The 13,988-nt window shown below is 34.3% G+C and overlaps 1 protein-coding gene and 1 pseudogene across 6 annotated transcripts; one reads left to right on the plus strand and one right to left on the minus strand.

The window, feature by feature from the left end:
* Window positions 1-567: 567 nt before the first annotated feature.
* Window positions 568-7,046, minus strand: LOC107877839 (prefoldin subunit 1). 6 transcript variants are annotated; one of them, XR_001676553.2, is made up of 7 exons: window positions 6,908-7,041; window positions 6,756-6,809; window positions 6,261-6,366; window positions 4,777-4,783; window positions 4,518-4,602; window positions 996-1,145; window positions 568-890 (listed from the first exon to the last, which is right to left on the minus strand). XR_001676553.2 is itself a non-coding variant. In XM_016724597.2 (7 exons), the coding sequence occupies exons 1-7, from the start codon at window positions 6,929-6,931 to the stop codon at window positions 887-889; spliced, it is 381 nt and encodes a 126-aa protein (XP_016580083.1). In that variant the 5' UTR covers window positions 6,932-7,038; the 3' UTR covers window positions 568-886. The 6 variants fall into 6 exon arrangements, 4 of the variants coding, with proteins under 4 accessions (XP_016580083.1, XP_016580084.1, XP_016580082.1 ...); XM_016724597.2 differs by having other exon boundaries at window positions 996-1,096; window positions 6,908-7,038; XR_007042830.1 differs by lacking the exon at window positions 568-890 and adding an exon at window positions 1,247-1,409 and having other exon boundaries at window positions 938-1,145.
* A 1,970-nt stretch (window positions 7,047-9,016) lies between these two features.
* On the plus strand, window positions 9,017-13,877 carry LOC124885748 (annotated as a pseudogene).
* Window positions 13,878-13,988: the final 111 nt, after the last annotated feature.

Raw genomic sequence — 13,988 nt, forward strand, 5'->3', positions numbered from 1 at the left:
CAAAGTGAAATCATAAATCTTTATAAAAAGATGTATAAATGAGACGTTATTTCTCAATGCTAATGGGATGACAGTTAAATATTGGACTTACTAGTTATTATCCTTTTATGGAAATCACCGAAAAGAAATAAAACAGGACAAGAAACAAAAACAAAACAGCAGTGGCTTCAATTCAAGAAGAAAAATAAAAAGATCCTAATGATTTCATAACTTTGGTCAACGATCATAACACATTACGATGGGGACTAGTAAAACAATTGATGCATGAAGGTTCAACACTCACTGGCCTAAATGTAATGTAAAATAAAGAGTCTCTGACAATAAGAACCAAGTATGAATCACTCAATCATCTAGTTTTGAAGACAGTACAGTACCTCAATGATAATGGAAACTTTAGTTTAGGGAACCATTAGCAGAACTTGCCAACTTTAGGTCAATATTAAAACTTTGCTCCGCGTTAGTCCATTAGACTAAAATTTGTCTGCAAACAGAAAGATGCATCCAACAACTTTTATATACCAAATTTAACCCACCAGACTGACAGGTATTATCTTAAAAGGCAATGAGTGCAAATAATCCCAATATTCTGTAACAAAAGATGTCAGTATTCACAAAAGCTTCAAAAGAAATCACAACCTGCGTCGTTTTTCTCCTTACAATCAATATTTAGGCATTTCTTTCTCAATTCCAGTTTACATTCAGGTGTGCTTGTTAAGATTGACAGTACACAACATTTCTCATGAATTGCAACTTGACATGTAGTAGTCCCTCGACCAACTCCAAGTCCAATAGAAGCAAGCATTACGACCAACGTAGCATCAACCACTGAAGTTGCAGAAATCGGGTGGATAAGTTCCGCATACAGCCAGTATACAATGTTTTCTCATTACCTAGAATTTGATGTCCCAGAAAACCTTTGAGAAGCTATGTTTTTTTCTTTTTCCAAGGAAAGAGTTAACAAAAGGAACTTTAAGCAGAAAATCTATGCTACAGACATAGTCATTATCTGACGAGCAAGACCAGGATCTTGTTGCAACAGCTCCCTAAGGTTATTCTCCACCTCTGCCAAGTGCTTTTCCAAATACTCTTTAGAAGTCTGCCCAACAAGCAATTTCCATTAACATTCCTTTCACTGATATCTTCATCTAATGTTCCCAGACAATAAGCAAATCGAGAACTATAATAAATAGCGGTATTTACTAGAAACAAAAAACGGATAGACGTCAGAAAATAGAGAGGCATTTACCCTCTTAAGCTAAAAGAACAGATATATGGAGACCATAATTTGGTACAAAGCAAAATGCTTTCCACGAAAAAACCTTTGATGAAAGATGTCCTGCTTCATGTGGGAATCATAAAATGTGTTGGATGTTCTCGTATTCTGAATCACTGATAGATACTATAGGTTCCTTATAAGACAAGCCAACCATGAACTTCTGTTATTTTTGAACTGTAAATATGACTATCAGACAGCCTTTATGCTGCAGAGCTATAATACTATTACTTAATTCACAAAAAAAGCAAGAATAACAATTTTTTGACAATAATCTAGTGTTCATTGAGGTAAATGACAAAATGAAAATTGAGATATTTGTAAAGAAAAATCACTTTTGTCCACGAGTGATGATAGTCATTTTATCCATTTTGGTAGCAAACATTTTCTTTGAAGAAAATATTTTTCATACTTCAAAGTAATCAAATACGTCACAAATCATAGAATGGGTAGGATGTTCTCGTATCTGAATCACTGATAGATACAATAGGTTATAAGATAAGATGACCACGAACTTCTGTTGTTTTTGAACTGTAAATATGGCTATCGGGACAGCCTTTATGCTGCAGATCTATAATGCTATTACTTATTTCACAAAAAAGCAAGATTAACGATTTTTTGACAATAATATAATGTTCATTGAGGTAAACGACAAAATAAAAATTGAGATATTTGTCAAGAAAAATTACTTATGTCCACGAGTGATGATAGTCATTTTATCTACTTTGGAAGCAAATGTTTTTCATACTTCAAAGTAATCAAATATTTAAAAAATGTTCCTTGTTACTTTAGTAAATGTTTCCTATCAAAATATGTCTACTGTTTCACAGTTCCTATGCAACCACACCTCAGATCTGATTTCAGCCTCCTCCTAAAACCAATGTTTTCAAAATGCATAATTAGTTGTTCCAACAAAATTATCCTTATAAAACCAAGCTTCCAATTGCACTTTGTTGCCCAATCAGCTGACAAAAATCCCACTGTAAGACCAAGTATTGGCTACATATCTAGGCAAAAGGTCCATGGTGAGCTTCACGATGCATAGTTGGTTTCCAGGAACAAATAGAGGAGAGCTGCAGTAGGTTGACTGCTAGCATAGAATAGGGTAACCATAATAATTCCTCTGAAATCTGAATACACTGGATTAAGTTGGGGAATTCATAAAGCTAAACCCAACTAATTAAGATTTCATAAAGCTAAACCCAACTAACTTAGATTTAAGGTATACGTTATCCATAGATAGAGACACCTAGCTTCTCTTCCAGAAGAAGTACAGAGATTTATAGGACACTAGAAATTGGATGACTTTCTTGGGTTTAATATTTAGGATCAAGCACTTTTAGTAGCAGAAACTATTGGAAGTCATATAGCCCCCAAAGCTTTGGTTCGAAGAGTAAAGTAGTGTGTCGCAGGATGTATAGTAGGTGCAGCTCACAAATTCGAAACCTAGTAGTTGAATCAAGTCTAGTATGTAAGTGGATAAAAGTATACGGTAAGCTCATCCTTGAGTTTGAGACTGAAACAACAAATTCCTCAGTAAAGGAAATCCTAAAATAATGCAACATTCTAGATTTCAAGAATAAACAGTTCTAATTCCAGCCAAACAAATTAAAGATTAAATTTAAAGTGATTTACCTGTTGGAAACATGCAGTAAAGAGTCTCAGATAGTGGTTAAGTATATTACTAGAATCCTTTTATTTTTTGGTTAGGACAAGTAAAAGTAGGTATGCGAAGTTACCAGTTTTTTTTTTTTTTTTTCAAAAAAGTAAAAGTAGGTATGCTACTAGAATCTAAGCATAACTACCAGTACTAGCAAATACATTGTCTACCGTCAAGTTAAACATAATCCCTAGGTCTATTTGGTTCTCAGTAAGTTCTTAGACCTCCAAGTCAGATGATACGATATAAATACATGAATTGAACTGACGCATGTGTGAGTTTCTAACCCTTCCAAGTCTAGTGCTGATCCTTTCTCTTGCCTTCCTGTTACTTCCTCTTCCCTCCCTCCCCCTGTTCTTTCCTTTGATTTCGCATTCTGCAATGTATCCGATTCACCTTTTCCTTGAATCATCCCAAAAGCCCATCATCAAATAACCTACCCGATAGCGTAGAGTTGTTTAATTACATCACAAGGAAGGCAGTTGCTCCTAGTCTGCTTTATAACAGGATCTCAACAGTTGCTAAGATATGAGACACTTTAACTTCATGGAATTTCCTTGCTGCTGAAAAGACTAATCTTCAGCAAATTCAAAGTCAAAGGAAACTATTCTTCTTTCTTAGTCATGTAGACACCAGAGTCCTTGTAGCTGCAGACTTTGTAGCAAATGAACACAACTCACTTGAGGAATGATAACTTATGGGAAGAAGATGCACTTGCAGCAATGAGGCATTCTGAAGGTTGGAGAGGAGTGAACAGTGCTATTTATGGTGTTCCAACAAAAAGCCAAGAAAATGCTGTTGGAACTAAGTTCAGCAACCAGGCTTGGGGGATTTTCATCCTTTAATTTCTTCGTTCGTGTCTTTTATACACTAAATAGAGTAGACTGCCAGATGGGGATTCATATGGAAAACTCAAACCCGTTCACAATTTGCGTAGCTGTTGTTCTGGTGTTGTCGTGTTGATGTACCAACTATAGTTAGGTAAAGGTGGCAACTACAGTTTGTTCAACAGCATGGAGACATTTAGTTTCTACAAGGGACCATAAGCGAAATATTGAGACTAGAAATGTGTGAATAGTAGGTAAATGAAAAGTAAGGAAAAGGTAAGCTACAGAAGATGCAGGATCTTCAAGGAAGTTCCTATCAGCAGAGCTAAAGGAAGGAAGTTGATGTCCAGTAATGAGGTTTAAGATATAGAGTGGACCTTATCTGTATCCATCTTTACCCAAATGATTAAGCTCAGACTTTTTATTGACAGCTGCTTTCTAAGGGGGGTGCTCTTTGATACAGTAAGTGAATGACTTTATTCTCGAAGAGGAAAAAAATGAGTAATGCTCTTTCACCATAGGAACACTTCTTGACTTGACAAGTTCACAGCAAAACATCAAAATTAATTTAACTAAGAATATCAGAAGAAAACATTAATTTAGGCAGACTTGAAAACTTTGTCAACTTGAGACATCTATATTTAATTACCATATCGATTTTGTGATTCAGAAGTAATTTATAACTATGAAGTAGTACGGCCTGGTATGAAAGTAAGTAAAAGAAAGGCTGAAGTGAGAAAGGAATTTGAGAATATACCTGCAAAGAGGCAATTGCAGTTTCACCATCCTTGAATTTTTGCTCTTGCTCATTCATTAACACAGCCTTTGGCTCTAAGACAAACCTGAACATAAAAGATTGTTCAGAGTGAGATAAGAATGAAAGAAGAGAAATTTGAGAATCCCAAAACAACAATGTATATTCCTTCTCAAAAAAACAACAACAATGTATATGATCCACATATCCTTTTCCTTTTTCCAGATAACAGCAACACGAGACACTTCAGTTCAAAACTTACGTTCTTCCTGCAAGAAAAGAAAAAAGAAAACAACGGAACACGACTCAGTTCAAATTTAATTTAAGAAGTGATATCAAAAGATTAACAAATCATTCAATTAACTAAATCTCACTCCCAAACTAGTTGGGGTTGACTATATGAGATTTCATATCTTCTGTAATTACTCCACTGTCTTTGAGGCTAAATCATTCCAACATTAAAAAGGTTTTCTTTCAAGGCATTCATTCAAAATTTTTCAGGAAAATATGGATTCATCAATATTAGAGGCTTTCAACTTTATCCTTTTAACTAGAGGTTTTCTAAATGTCACACTTCCCCTTCAGTGATTAAAAAAAATCTAACCCAACCAAAAATTCTCATGCCAAATACTGAACCTAATATAATTTGACAAAATAAATCTTATTCCCTGCTAGTTGGTAGCATATTTATGGACTTTTACTTCCATTCTGTTTAGCTCTTAACTAAATCCTCAATGATTTCAAGAAACTATACGTACTTAGGAACAACTTCCCCTCCATTTGAAATTTATGTCGCATCCTCTTTAAGCACCTTCAATCATAGTATCACATCTATGGACCAATGCATCTGGATGTCTACATAAGACAATGGCCAACCCAACCTCTCATCTTAACTGTGCTAGATGCTTGGATTGATAATTGCCTAATTATGTTCAATATTGTATGATCATACACGCATCTTAATAGACGAATTCTACCGCACCCGTTGTGCAGATATATAGGGTTTTTTTATAACTATGGTGTCTAGGCCAGCTTGCCCGCACCTCGACTAATTCCAAAGTGTACCTGCTACCTCCCACCAGCATAAGGTACCAGGTAACTCTATCCCCCAAGGCTTGGACAAGGCTAGAACAGATGGAAAGATATTGTTTGTCTCAGTTGGTAATTGAACCTGAGACCTCATGGTGCTCAACCCACTTCAACGAACCACCACTAGGACACACCCTAGGGTGCAAACATATATTGGGTTTTAGAGAACTCATATCCACTTTAATGTAACATTGTTGGTCTTACAACTGTTTTATAGAACTTTTTCCAACTTGTCTATTTTATCAAATCTCCATTAACCACAACAGTGTACAACCATTAACCACAACAACGAGAATTCTAAGAGAACCAGCTCCCCTAAGAACTAATGTACCCTCAGATTATTTTATATAAATACATCTACATATCTAGTGAAGTCCCACAAAATAGGGTCTGGGGAGGGTAGATTGTACGCAAACCTAACGTCCACCTCAGAGGTAGAACGGCTATTTTGATAGACCCTCGGCTCAATATTATTCTTTTATTTAAATAATAACTAATAGTTTGCTACTGGATTAATCAAAGTGCTTGACCTGCCACTCCGTGAGAAGCTACAAATTCAGTTATTTTCTTAATGCACGTTGAGAAAATACAATAGATAGAACAAACAATTTAAACCAACTTACACTTTCTTTTTTTTTTTTTTTTTTTTGAGCTTACCTATGGCTTTGTATGTATTAGTATCGTCAGAGAGCTGCTTCAGTTCCTCCATTGTCAAATAAGCACGCTTCTTTTCTGTTTCTTTGTTTCGAATCTGGGTTTGAACCTACAACCCAAAACAATATTTCACCTTAGATCAACAATACACTCATATCCAACCAAGAAATTCTCAACAAAAAAAAAGGCAGTGTGGTGCACTGAAGCTCCCGCTAGGCACGGGGTCTGGGAAGAGCCGGACCACAAGGGCCAATCAAGCAATTCAATCACGCCTGAGTTTAGTTCCTTTCAGATTTTATTCAACTCTTAAGCATCTCTTTTCCCATTTCGTTTTTCTTTAGGTTACAAAATCCAAAGGAGCAGAACATCAGTAGATAAATTAGTTTCGCCTTTAAGAACAGTAAAAAATGTTTGTTTTTAAATTTCAAGTGGATCTCGTAGATACAAGTTGATATCTTCCACAATTCTACGGACACGAAACTACAAAGAAGAAATAACCTGCTTTAATTTGCCTGTAGTCTCAATCATTCGACCCTGAATTTCAACGAAAGCCTGTTCAACGAAAAAACAAGGCAAATAATTAGCACCATAATAAAGTAAGAATCTTTACAAAAAAAAAAAATCTACAATGAAAAAGAGGTGATATTTACAGTTCTATTTGCTTCGTCTGCCATTTTTCAACTGAAATTCCAAAGTGAAGTTGAAGCCCTAGAATATGATTATACTTTCTGAAGGGTTATTCTAAAACAAAAAAATTAGATCCAAATTAGGTGGTTTTTTGAAATTTTAACCCCAAATAAAATGATTTTGTTAAAATAGTCCTTACTTGTTAAGTCATATTTTTTGGACGAAAATACCGTCCTCCAAAATATTCGTTGTTCAATCTCTTTCTTCCTTTTTTTTAATTCCAAATTCCAAAATCAACCCATGTCTCTAAAGTCTGAAGGTAAGTTGCCCCAACCGTTAAATCTTTTTCTACCTCTCTTTCTTCTAAATTTCAGAATCGACTTTCAAATATTTGCAGAATCAACTTTAGTTGTAAGGGTTCTTCAGGTATGAAATTCATCATCAAAATTCATTGTGGTAATTTTAGCTTATTGATGCATTGTGATAATTTTAGCTCGTTATATAATAAGCATATTGATTTGATTTTTGGGAGGTGAACATAAGCTAAACTTAGGATATGCTGTTGTTGTAGTAACATATTTACCATTGGGGAATTTCGTCGAACAGGTTGTGGGGAGTTTGTTATTGCAGTTATAATTGGGTTTGAGTAGTTGTAGGGGTTGGTCTTGGAGGAAAAGGCCATTAATACGGGAGTTGATGTTGATTGCAACATATTTTGGGAAGGCCAAACGTATAAGGTCAAGGTGGTACAAGAAATTAGTTCCAAGTATTTCAAACTAGTGGTATAATTAGTATTAGAAGATAATGAGGAATTGTGTCGAACAGATTGTGAGGACTTTGTTATTGCGATTATAATTGTGTTTGAGTAGTTGCGAGGGTTTGATCTTGGAGGAAAAGATTGTGTTTTCCATCTCGGATGAATCCAACCTATGTTTTAGAGATTAAAGAAGCACTGACTTGTTGATTCTAAGAGAGAGCACCTTAGCTATTAGCTTGTATAACATAGAGCAACAAGCAATGGGTTTAAACTCTCTAATGGTAGTAGGATTTGGTACTTTAGGTAACAAGGTTACTATTATACAACTTTTCAGTGTTAAAAAAAATTCTTTATTATTGAACACACATCATATTTATATTCATTGACCATTTGTTGTTCAACCATGCTTACCTAGATATATTGGAATAATCACCAGTATTTCTGGCAACTTCTTTTGTCTCAGTATCGCGTGTTTCTATTGAGTGACACAACACAGGAGAGCCCCTAAAGATGACACGGTTGCTTAGTTTTCCACACACCTCCGAGAACCCCTTAGTAGAAAACTTCAGTCTTGGCATATTAGAATATCCATTATGTTTGCTATATTCAGTCCCTTGACTGTGGACGTGAACCTTTGGGTGTTGAGGTGATTTGGCAGAATAATAAATAATCCCATTTGGGGTAGCCATGGTTATCTACAAGATTTTACAAGCCAAAAAAAATTTTTTTGACTGTATCTGGTGAAGCAAAAAATATATTCAACAAAGCATTAATTGAAAACTTAAAAGGCAAAGCAAATACTAAAATAATAAGATTCTTAGTTTAAAAACTAAATAAGATTCTTGTTATTTTTTTTCTTTCATACTGCACTAAAATGCATGGGGTTTGAATCACCTAGCTTATACACAAAGCCCTGAATTTTTAATGTAACATGCTCTCTCCAATATTGTTCCACTTCTCACTAATAGTCAGTACATCATTCTCTTTCAACACCACACTATCAGAGTATTGAGTTGATAAACTATGTTGTAACACTTGCAACCTATCTCTGAAGTAAACAACCCTCTCTGAATCACCCCTATAGTGTGTGTTATTCAGTAGTTTCAAGTGCAATTTTAGCATCTTCAGATTCTGCCATACATTTCAAGTTATGCCCCATGAGCAAGAATCACTTCCTTAATCTGTAATGATTTGGCAGATGACCTATAACTCTTGCCCCAAAGGCAAGACTTAGACAGTTATGCCCCATAGGCAAGAGTTGACACTGTTATAGTGTGTAATGATTTGATAGATGACCTATAACTCTTGCCCTAGAGGCAAGACTTTGAGAATTATGCTACATGGGCAATAGTTGACTATGCCAGGAAATAAAGTTTCAGCTTAATTTACTAGTATAATTAAGCTTTAATGTGTCCTTTAAAAATTGCTATTAAGAAAAGCTGCTGGTTAATGGTTTTTGGTAGATAGGATTAATAATTTAGGTAAAGAAGATGGGAGTTGTCACTGTTGCTGAATTGAAGCCAAGCATATCTGGGAAGAGATCTTTTCATCCAAGTTCTAGTGCCAGACATATTACTGATTGGTATATATTCATGTCTCTTATACTTGATTATATACACTGATAGCGTAAAAAAATTACTATGTTAATGTAGTAGTATTGACATGTTAGTTGTTAGGTTGTTTGATTACCAATAATGTTTATCATAGGCATTTAGTTCAGCACCATATTAAATTCTTCATAGAATATCAACACATTGAGAAGTCCATATTAGGTCTACTTTATTGGTATGGGCAGAGTTAGGGGGCGTATGGGTTCATCTGAACTCTCTTCATTGGAATAGTACTTTGTAAATGTAAGGTTGAATTTTTTTTTAGGTATACGTAGTACTTTTGAATCTCCTTATTCATGTGTTTACTTCTTATATTTTGAATCTTGTTACTAAAAATTTCTGGGTCGGCCTATAACTGGAGAATTTAGATGGTAGCAGTTATGCTCAGTTATACATAAATTTTTGGTGAGTTTTGGTACTTGTAAACTGTGATTGTCAGTTATGCTCAGTTATAGATAAAGGATATACATCTTTCTTTTGACATTGCAAAATCTAGAGGACTTGCAATTTTCTGAGCTACCAAACATTTTTTCCCCTCAAAAGACTATTCCTGTCAGATTATAAAAAGGGATTTTCCTCAAATCCAGGACTAAAATTTCCACTTAGAGGAAGAAGATTAATGGCAAAAACTAAATGAATCACATCATAATTAATACTAGAAGAGAACTACAACCACCAAAATATCTGAATAATAAATGCATTTATGAAAGATGGGTGGAGCCAGGGTCGTATATCACAAGGGCCTTCGTGAAAGAATTACGCTATATATATAAGGGGAAAAGTATATTTTTATGTATATATAGTAAATACTGAATCCCTTGATTTATTTTGTGCGTTCACCTATTTATATTCGGAACTCCCTTAGTGAAAGTCCCGACTTCTCCACCAATGACAGACTGCATTCAAGTGCTGGGTAAGTGAAAATGGCAATTCTTTTAGCTTTGAAAACTGATTGTGATGGAACTTACCTTAAAACATAAGATTGTAGAGTTTCTATCAGTTCATAAAGTTAATATCTTATACTCTAGATAATGACTATAGATGAACAGTTTCTAAGGCTGAAATCATTGAAAATGACAAATCAAATAGCTGAACTTTTAAACCTCTAAAGTCCAATGTGTTCAATTTTCTTGTTCAAGATATGGTGTGAATGGTGTAGACATCAATAATTATTTTCCTAGTTTCCAACATGTGTATCTTGTGAGGTCCCTCTAGTTAGTACAGATGAGTTTTGCAATTAGCTGTTAGATTACTTCACACCACATTTTAAAGACACCAGAAAATGTCTAGCACTTTGCTAGATTGAATCCAAAAACAGCATACACAGAGTATTGTTAACTTTGTTTCAAAATTTTTATCCATTCAAGATTGTGTTTTTATGCTATTTTTGGTCCTAAATTACGGTCATATGTACAAGCGAAAAATCGGGCTGATTTATGCTCTCCGAAGAGTAAAGGTTTCATCGTTTGAATTTAGATAGCTTTAAGACTCCATACATCCAGCATTGTATTCTTGAGATGTAAGTTGCGCGTGCATGAAACCTTAGGCTAAATTTTTTTTTAAAAATGTACGTTTCCAACTTTTGATCATTGACTATATCTTCTATTGCAGGCCAATATATGATGTTTCGAGTGATCTTACTATAGAAGTCGGATCAGCTAGTTTTGCTCTTCACAAGGTACAAAAATGAAGTTTGCAATCTTTCTTCCTCTCGTGTAATTTAATCTATCATTTTTCATCATCATTGCAATGCTCAAGTCTATGGAAAAATAAAAGTTGTGAAAAGAAATGGCTAGTCTAAAGTACCTTGAAAAAGATTGATGTTTTAGCCGTTATAAGTAGGCTACCGATATCAATACAACTGTGTTGAGGAGAAAAGAAAAGTCAGTAGCCAGATGCAAAAACAGAACTACAGAACTTAAGTTATGTGCTTCATGTTAAAATTAAGAAAAATGAAAGAAGAATACCTTGGATAAATTTCTAATGTGATTGCTAATTTATCATTATTTGCAGTTCCCTCTGGTTTTGCGAAGTGGAAGAATTAGAAAGCTGCTGCTAGAGGCGAATGATACAAAGGTTTCAAGAATTAATCTTACTGGTCTTCCTGGCGGATCTGATGCATTTGAACTTGCTGCAAAGTTCTGCTATGGAGTGAACGTTGAGATTACCATATCAATCGTGACGTTACTCAGATGTGCAGCCAGGTTCATGGAAATGACGGAAAATGTCTCTGAGAAAAACCTGGAAATTCGTACTGAGGTATTCCTTAAGGATACGGTATTTCCAAACATATCCAACTCGATATCTGTTCTACATCACTGTGAAACATTATTACCGGTATCTGAAGAAGTCAATCTTGTTAGCCAATTAATAAACACAATTGCAAACAATGCCTATAAAGAGCAGCTAACATCTGGTTTGTCAAAGCTAGAGTATAATTTTCCACCCAAACCTGTTTAGTGCGTTTATTCTGAGACACCATCAGACTGGTGGAGAAAATCACTCGCGGTGCTAAATCTGGATTTCTTTCAGAGAGTTCTATCAGTAGTAAAAACAAAAGGTCTTAAACAAGACATTATCAACAGAATTTTAATAAATCATGCCCAAAATTCTCTTCAGGGCTTGTTCATCAAAGACCCTCAGTTGGTTAAAGAAAGTTTCTTGGATTTGGATTTGCAGAAAAGACAAAGAATCATCGTCGAAACAATAGCTGGATTACTACCAACACAATCCAGGAAAAGCACAGTGCTAATGGCTTTTCTTTCAAGTTTGTTAGAATCTGCAATAACAACATCAGCATCGACTTCCTGCAGGTCTGATCTAGAGAGACGCATTGATCTGCAGCTAGATCAGGCAATTCTTAAAGATATTCTCATACCTGCAAATCCACATAGAAACAATCACAACCCTCTCCATGACATAGATTCTATCTTGAGGATCTTTTCCTTTTTCTTGAAATTGAAAACTTTTGCTCAAGAGGCAAAAGTCTATTCTTTAATTGCACTGGTTAGATTATTAACATATATGCAACTCTTGCCTCATGGGTAAGACTTTAGAAAATTATTGAAATTGAGAACTTTTGTCCAAGAGGCAACAATTTATTCTTTAATTGCACTGATTAGATTATTAACATCTATGCAACTCTTGCCTTATGGGCAAGACTTTAGAAAATTATTGAAATTGAAAACTTTTGCCCAATAGGCAAAAGTTTATTCTTTAATTGCACTGATTAGATTATTAACATATATGCAACTCTTGCCTCATGGACAAGACATAGTTAAGAAAATTATTAAAATTGAAAACTTTTGCCCAAGAGGCAAAAGTTTATTCTTTAATTACATTGATTAGATTATTAACATATATGCAACTCTTTCCTCATAGGCAAGACTTAATTTAGAAAATTTTTGAAATTGAAAACTTTTTCCCAAGAGGTAACAATTTATTCTTTAATTGCACTGATCAGATTATTAACTTACATGTAACTCTTGCCTCATGGGCAAGACTTAGTTTATAAAATTGTTGAAATTGAAAACTGTTGCCCAAGAGGCAAAAGTTTATTCTTTAATTGCACTGATTAGATTATTAACATATATGCAACTCTTGCCTCATCGACAAAACTTAGTTTAGAAAATTGTTGAAACTAAAAATTTTGCCCAAGAGGCAACAGTTTATTCTTTAATTACACTGATTAGATTTCAAGAGGTAAAAGTTTATTCATTAATTGCACTGATTAGATTATTAACATATATGCAACTCTTGACTCATGGGCAAGACTTTAGAAAATTGTTCAAATTGAAAACTTTTGCCCAAGAGGCAACAATTTATTATTTAATTGCACTGATTAGATTATTAACATATATGCAACTCTTGCCTAATGGGCAAGACATAGTTTAGAAAATTTTTAAAATTGAAAACCTTTGCTCAAGAGGTAAAAGTTTATTCTTTAATTGCATTGATTAAATTATTAACATATATGCAACTCATGCCTCATGGGCAAGACTTAGTTTAGAAAATTGTTGTACAAATGCTATACTGTTTAAATTGAAAACTTTTTCCCAAGAGTCAAAAGTTTATTCTTTAATTGTACTGATTAGATTATTAACATATATGCAACTCTTGTCTCATGGGCAAGTCTTAGTTTAGAAAATTATTGTACTGTGATTATAAACATCAAATACAAATTGTTACTAATTTTCTTTTGCTCAACACAAGTTTCAATATGCAATTTTTACTTATGGCGCTTCAATCATTGAGTTACATGTGTAGCCCAAATCAAATTGGATGAGCTAAAATAGGGACCTAGTTAATAAATACGTTGGTTCAATATGCAAATTTGTTACCTCTCTCGCACTAGTATTATTGACATTGACACTCCTTATTCTCGAAACCAACTAATAAAGTTATTGTTTTAGAGGATATATATATATATATATGAAGGCTTTTTAAGTGTGTCCACCAAGCTTCTAGTCACATTAGTTGTTAAGTGTGTTATGTGTCCAAGCTTCTAATCACTAAAGCTTTATACTGTTAAGAAGAAATTTTAACTTTCTAATGTTTGTATTCAAGAAAAAGTATGGAAAGCAAGATATTTCACAAAACACCAACAATGTTAAACAATGTACATAAAAAAAACAAATAAACACATGGTTCTTTCAGTAGCAAAAAAACTCAAAAACACCCTTCCTTCTTTCCCCAGAGCCTGGGGAAACATATGTTGCGCACACATTAACAATTTCA

The sequence above is a fragment of the Capsicum annuum genome, chromosome 7 (genome assembly GCF_002878395.1).
Source record: "Capsicum annuum cultivar UCD-10X-F1 chromosome 7, UCD10Xv1.1, whole genome shotgun sequence".
NCBI classification, from domain to species: Eukaryota; Viridiplantae; Streptophyta; class Magnoliopsida; order Solanales; family Solanaceae; genus Capsicum; species Capsicum annuum.

Bases quoted from the DNA above. Each gene is read 5' to 3' on its own strand.
- LOC107877839 (XM_047393627.1), bottom strand. From the start codon at position 6,931: ATGGCAGACGAAGCAAATAGAACT. The intron at 6,367-6,755 runs GTTATTTCTTCT...TTTGGGTTGTAG, and splicing joins CTACAGGCAAATTAAAGCAG to GTTCAAACCCAGATTCGAAA. The intron at 1,400-4,517 runs GTATATTCTCAA...AGGAACCTATAG, and splicing joins CTGCAATTGCCTCTTTGCAG to TATCTATCAGTGATTCAGAA.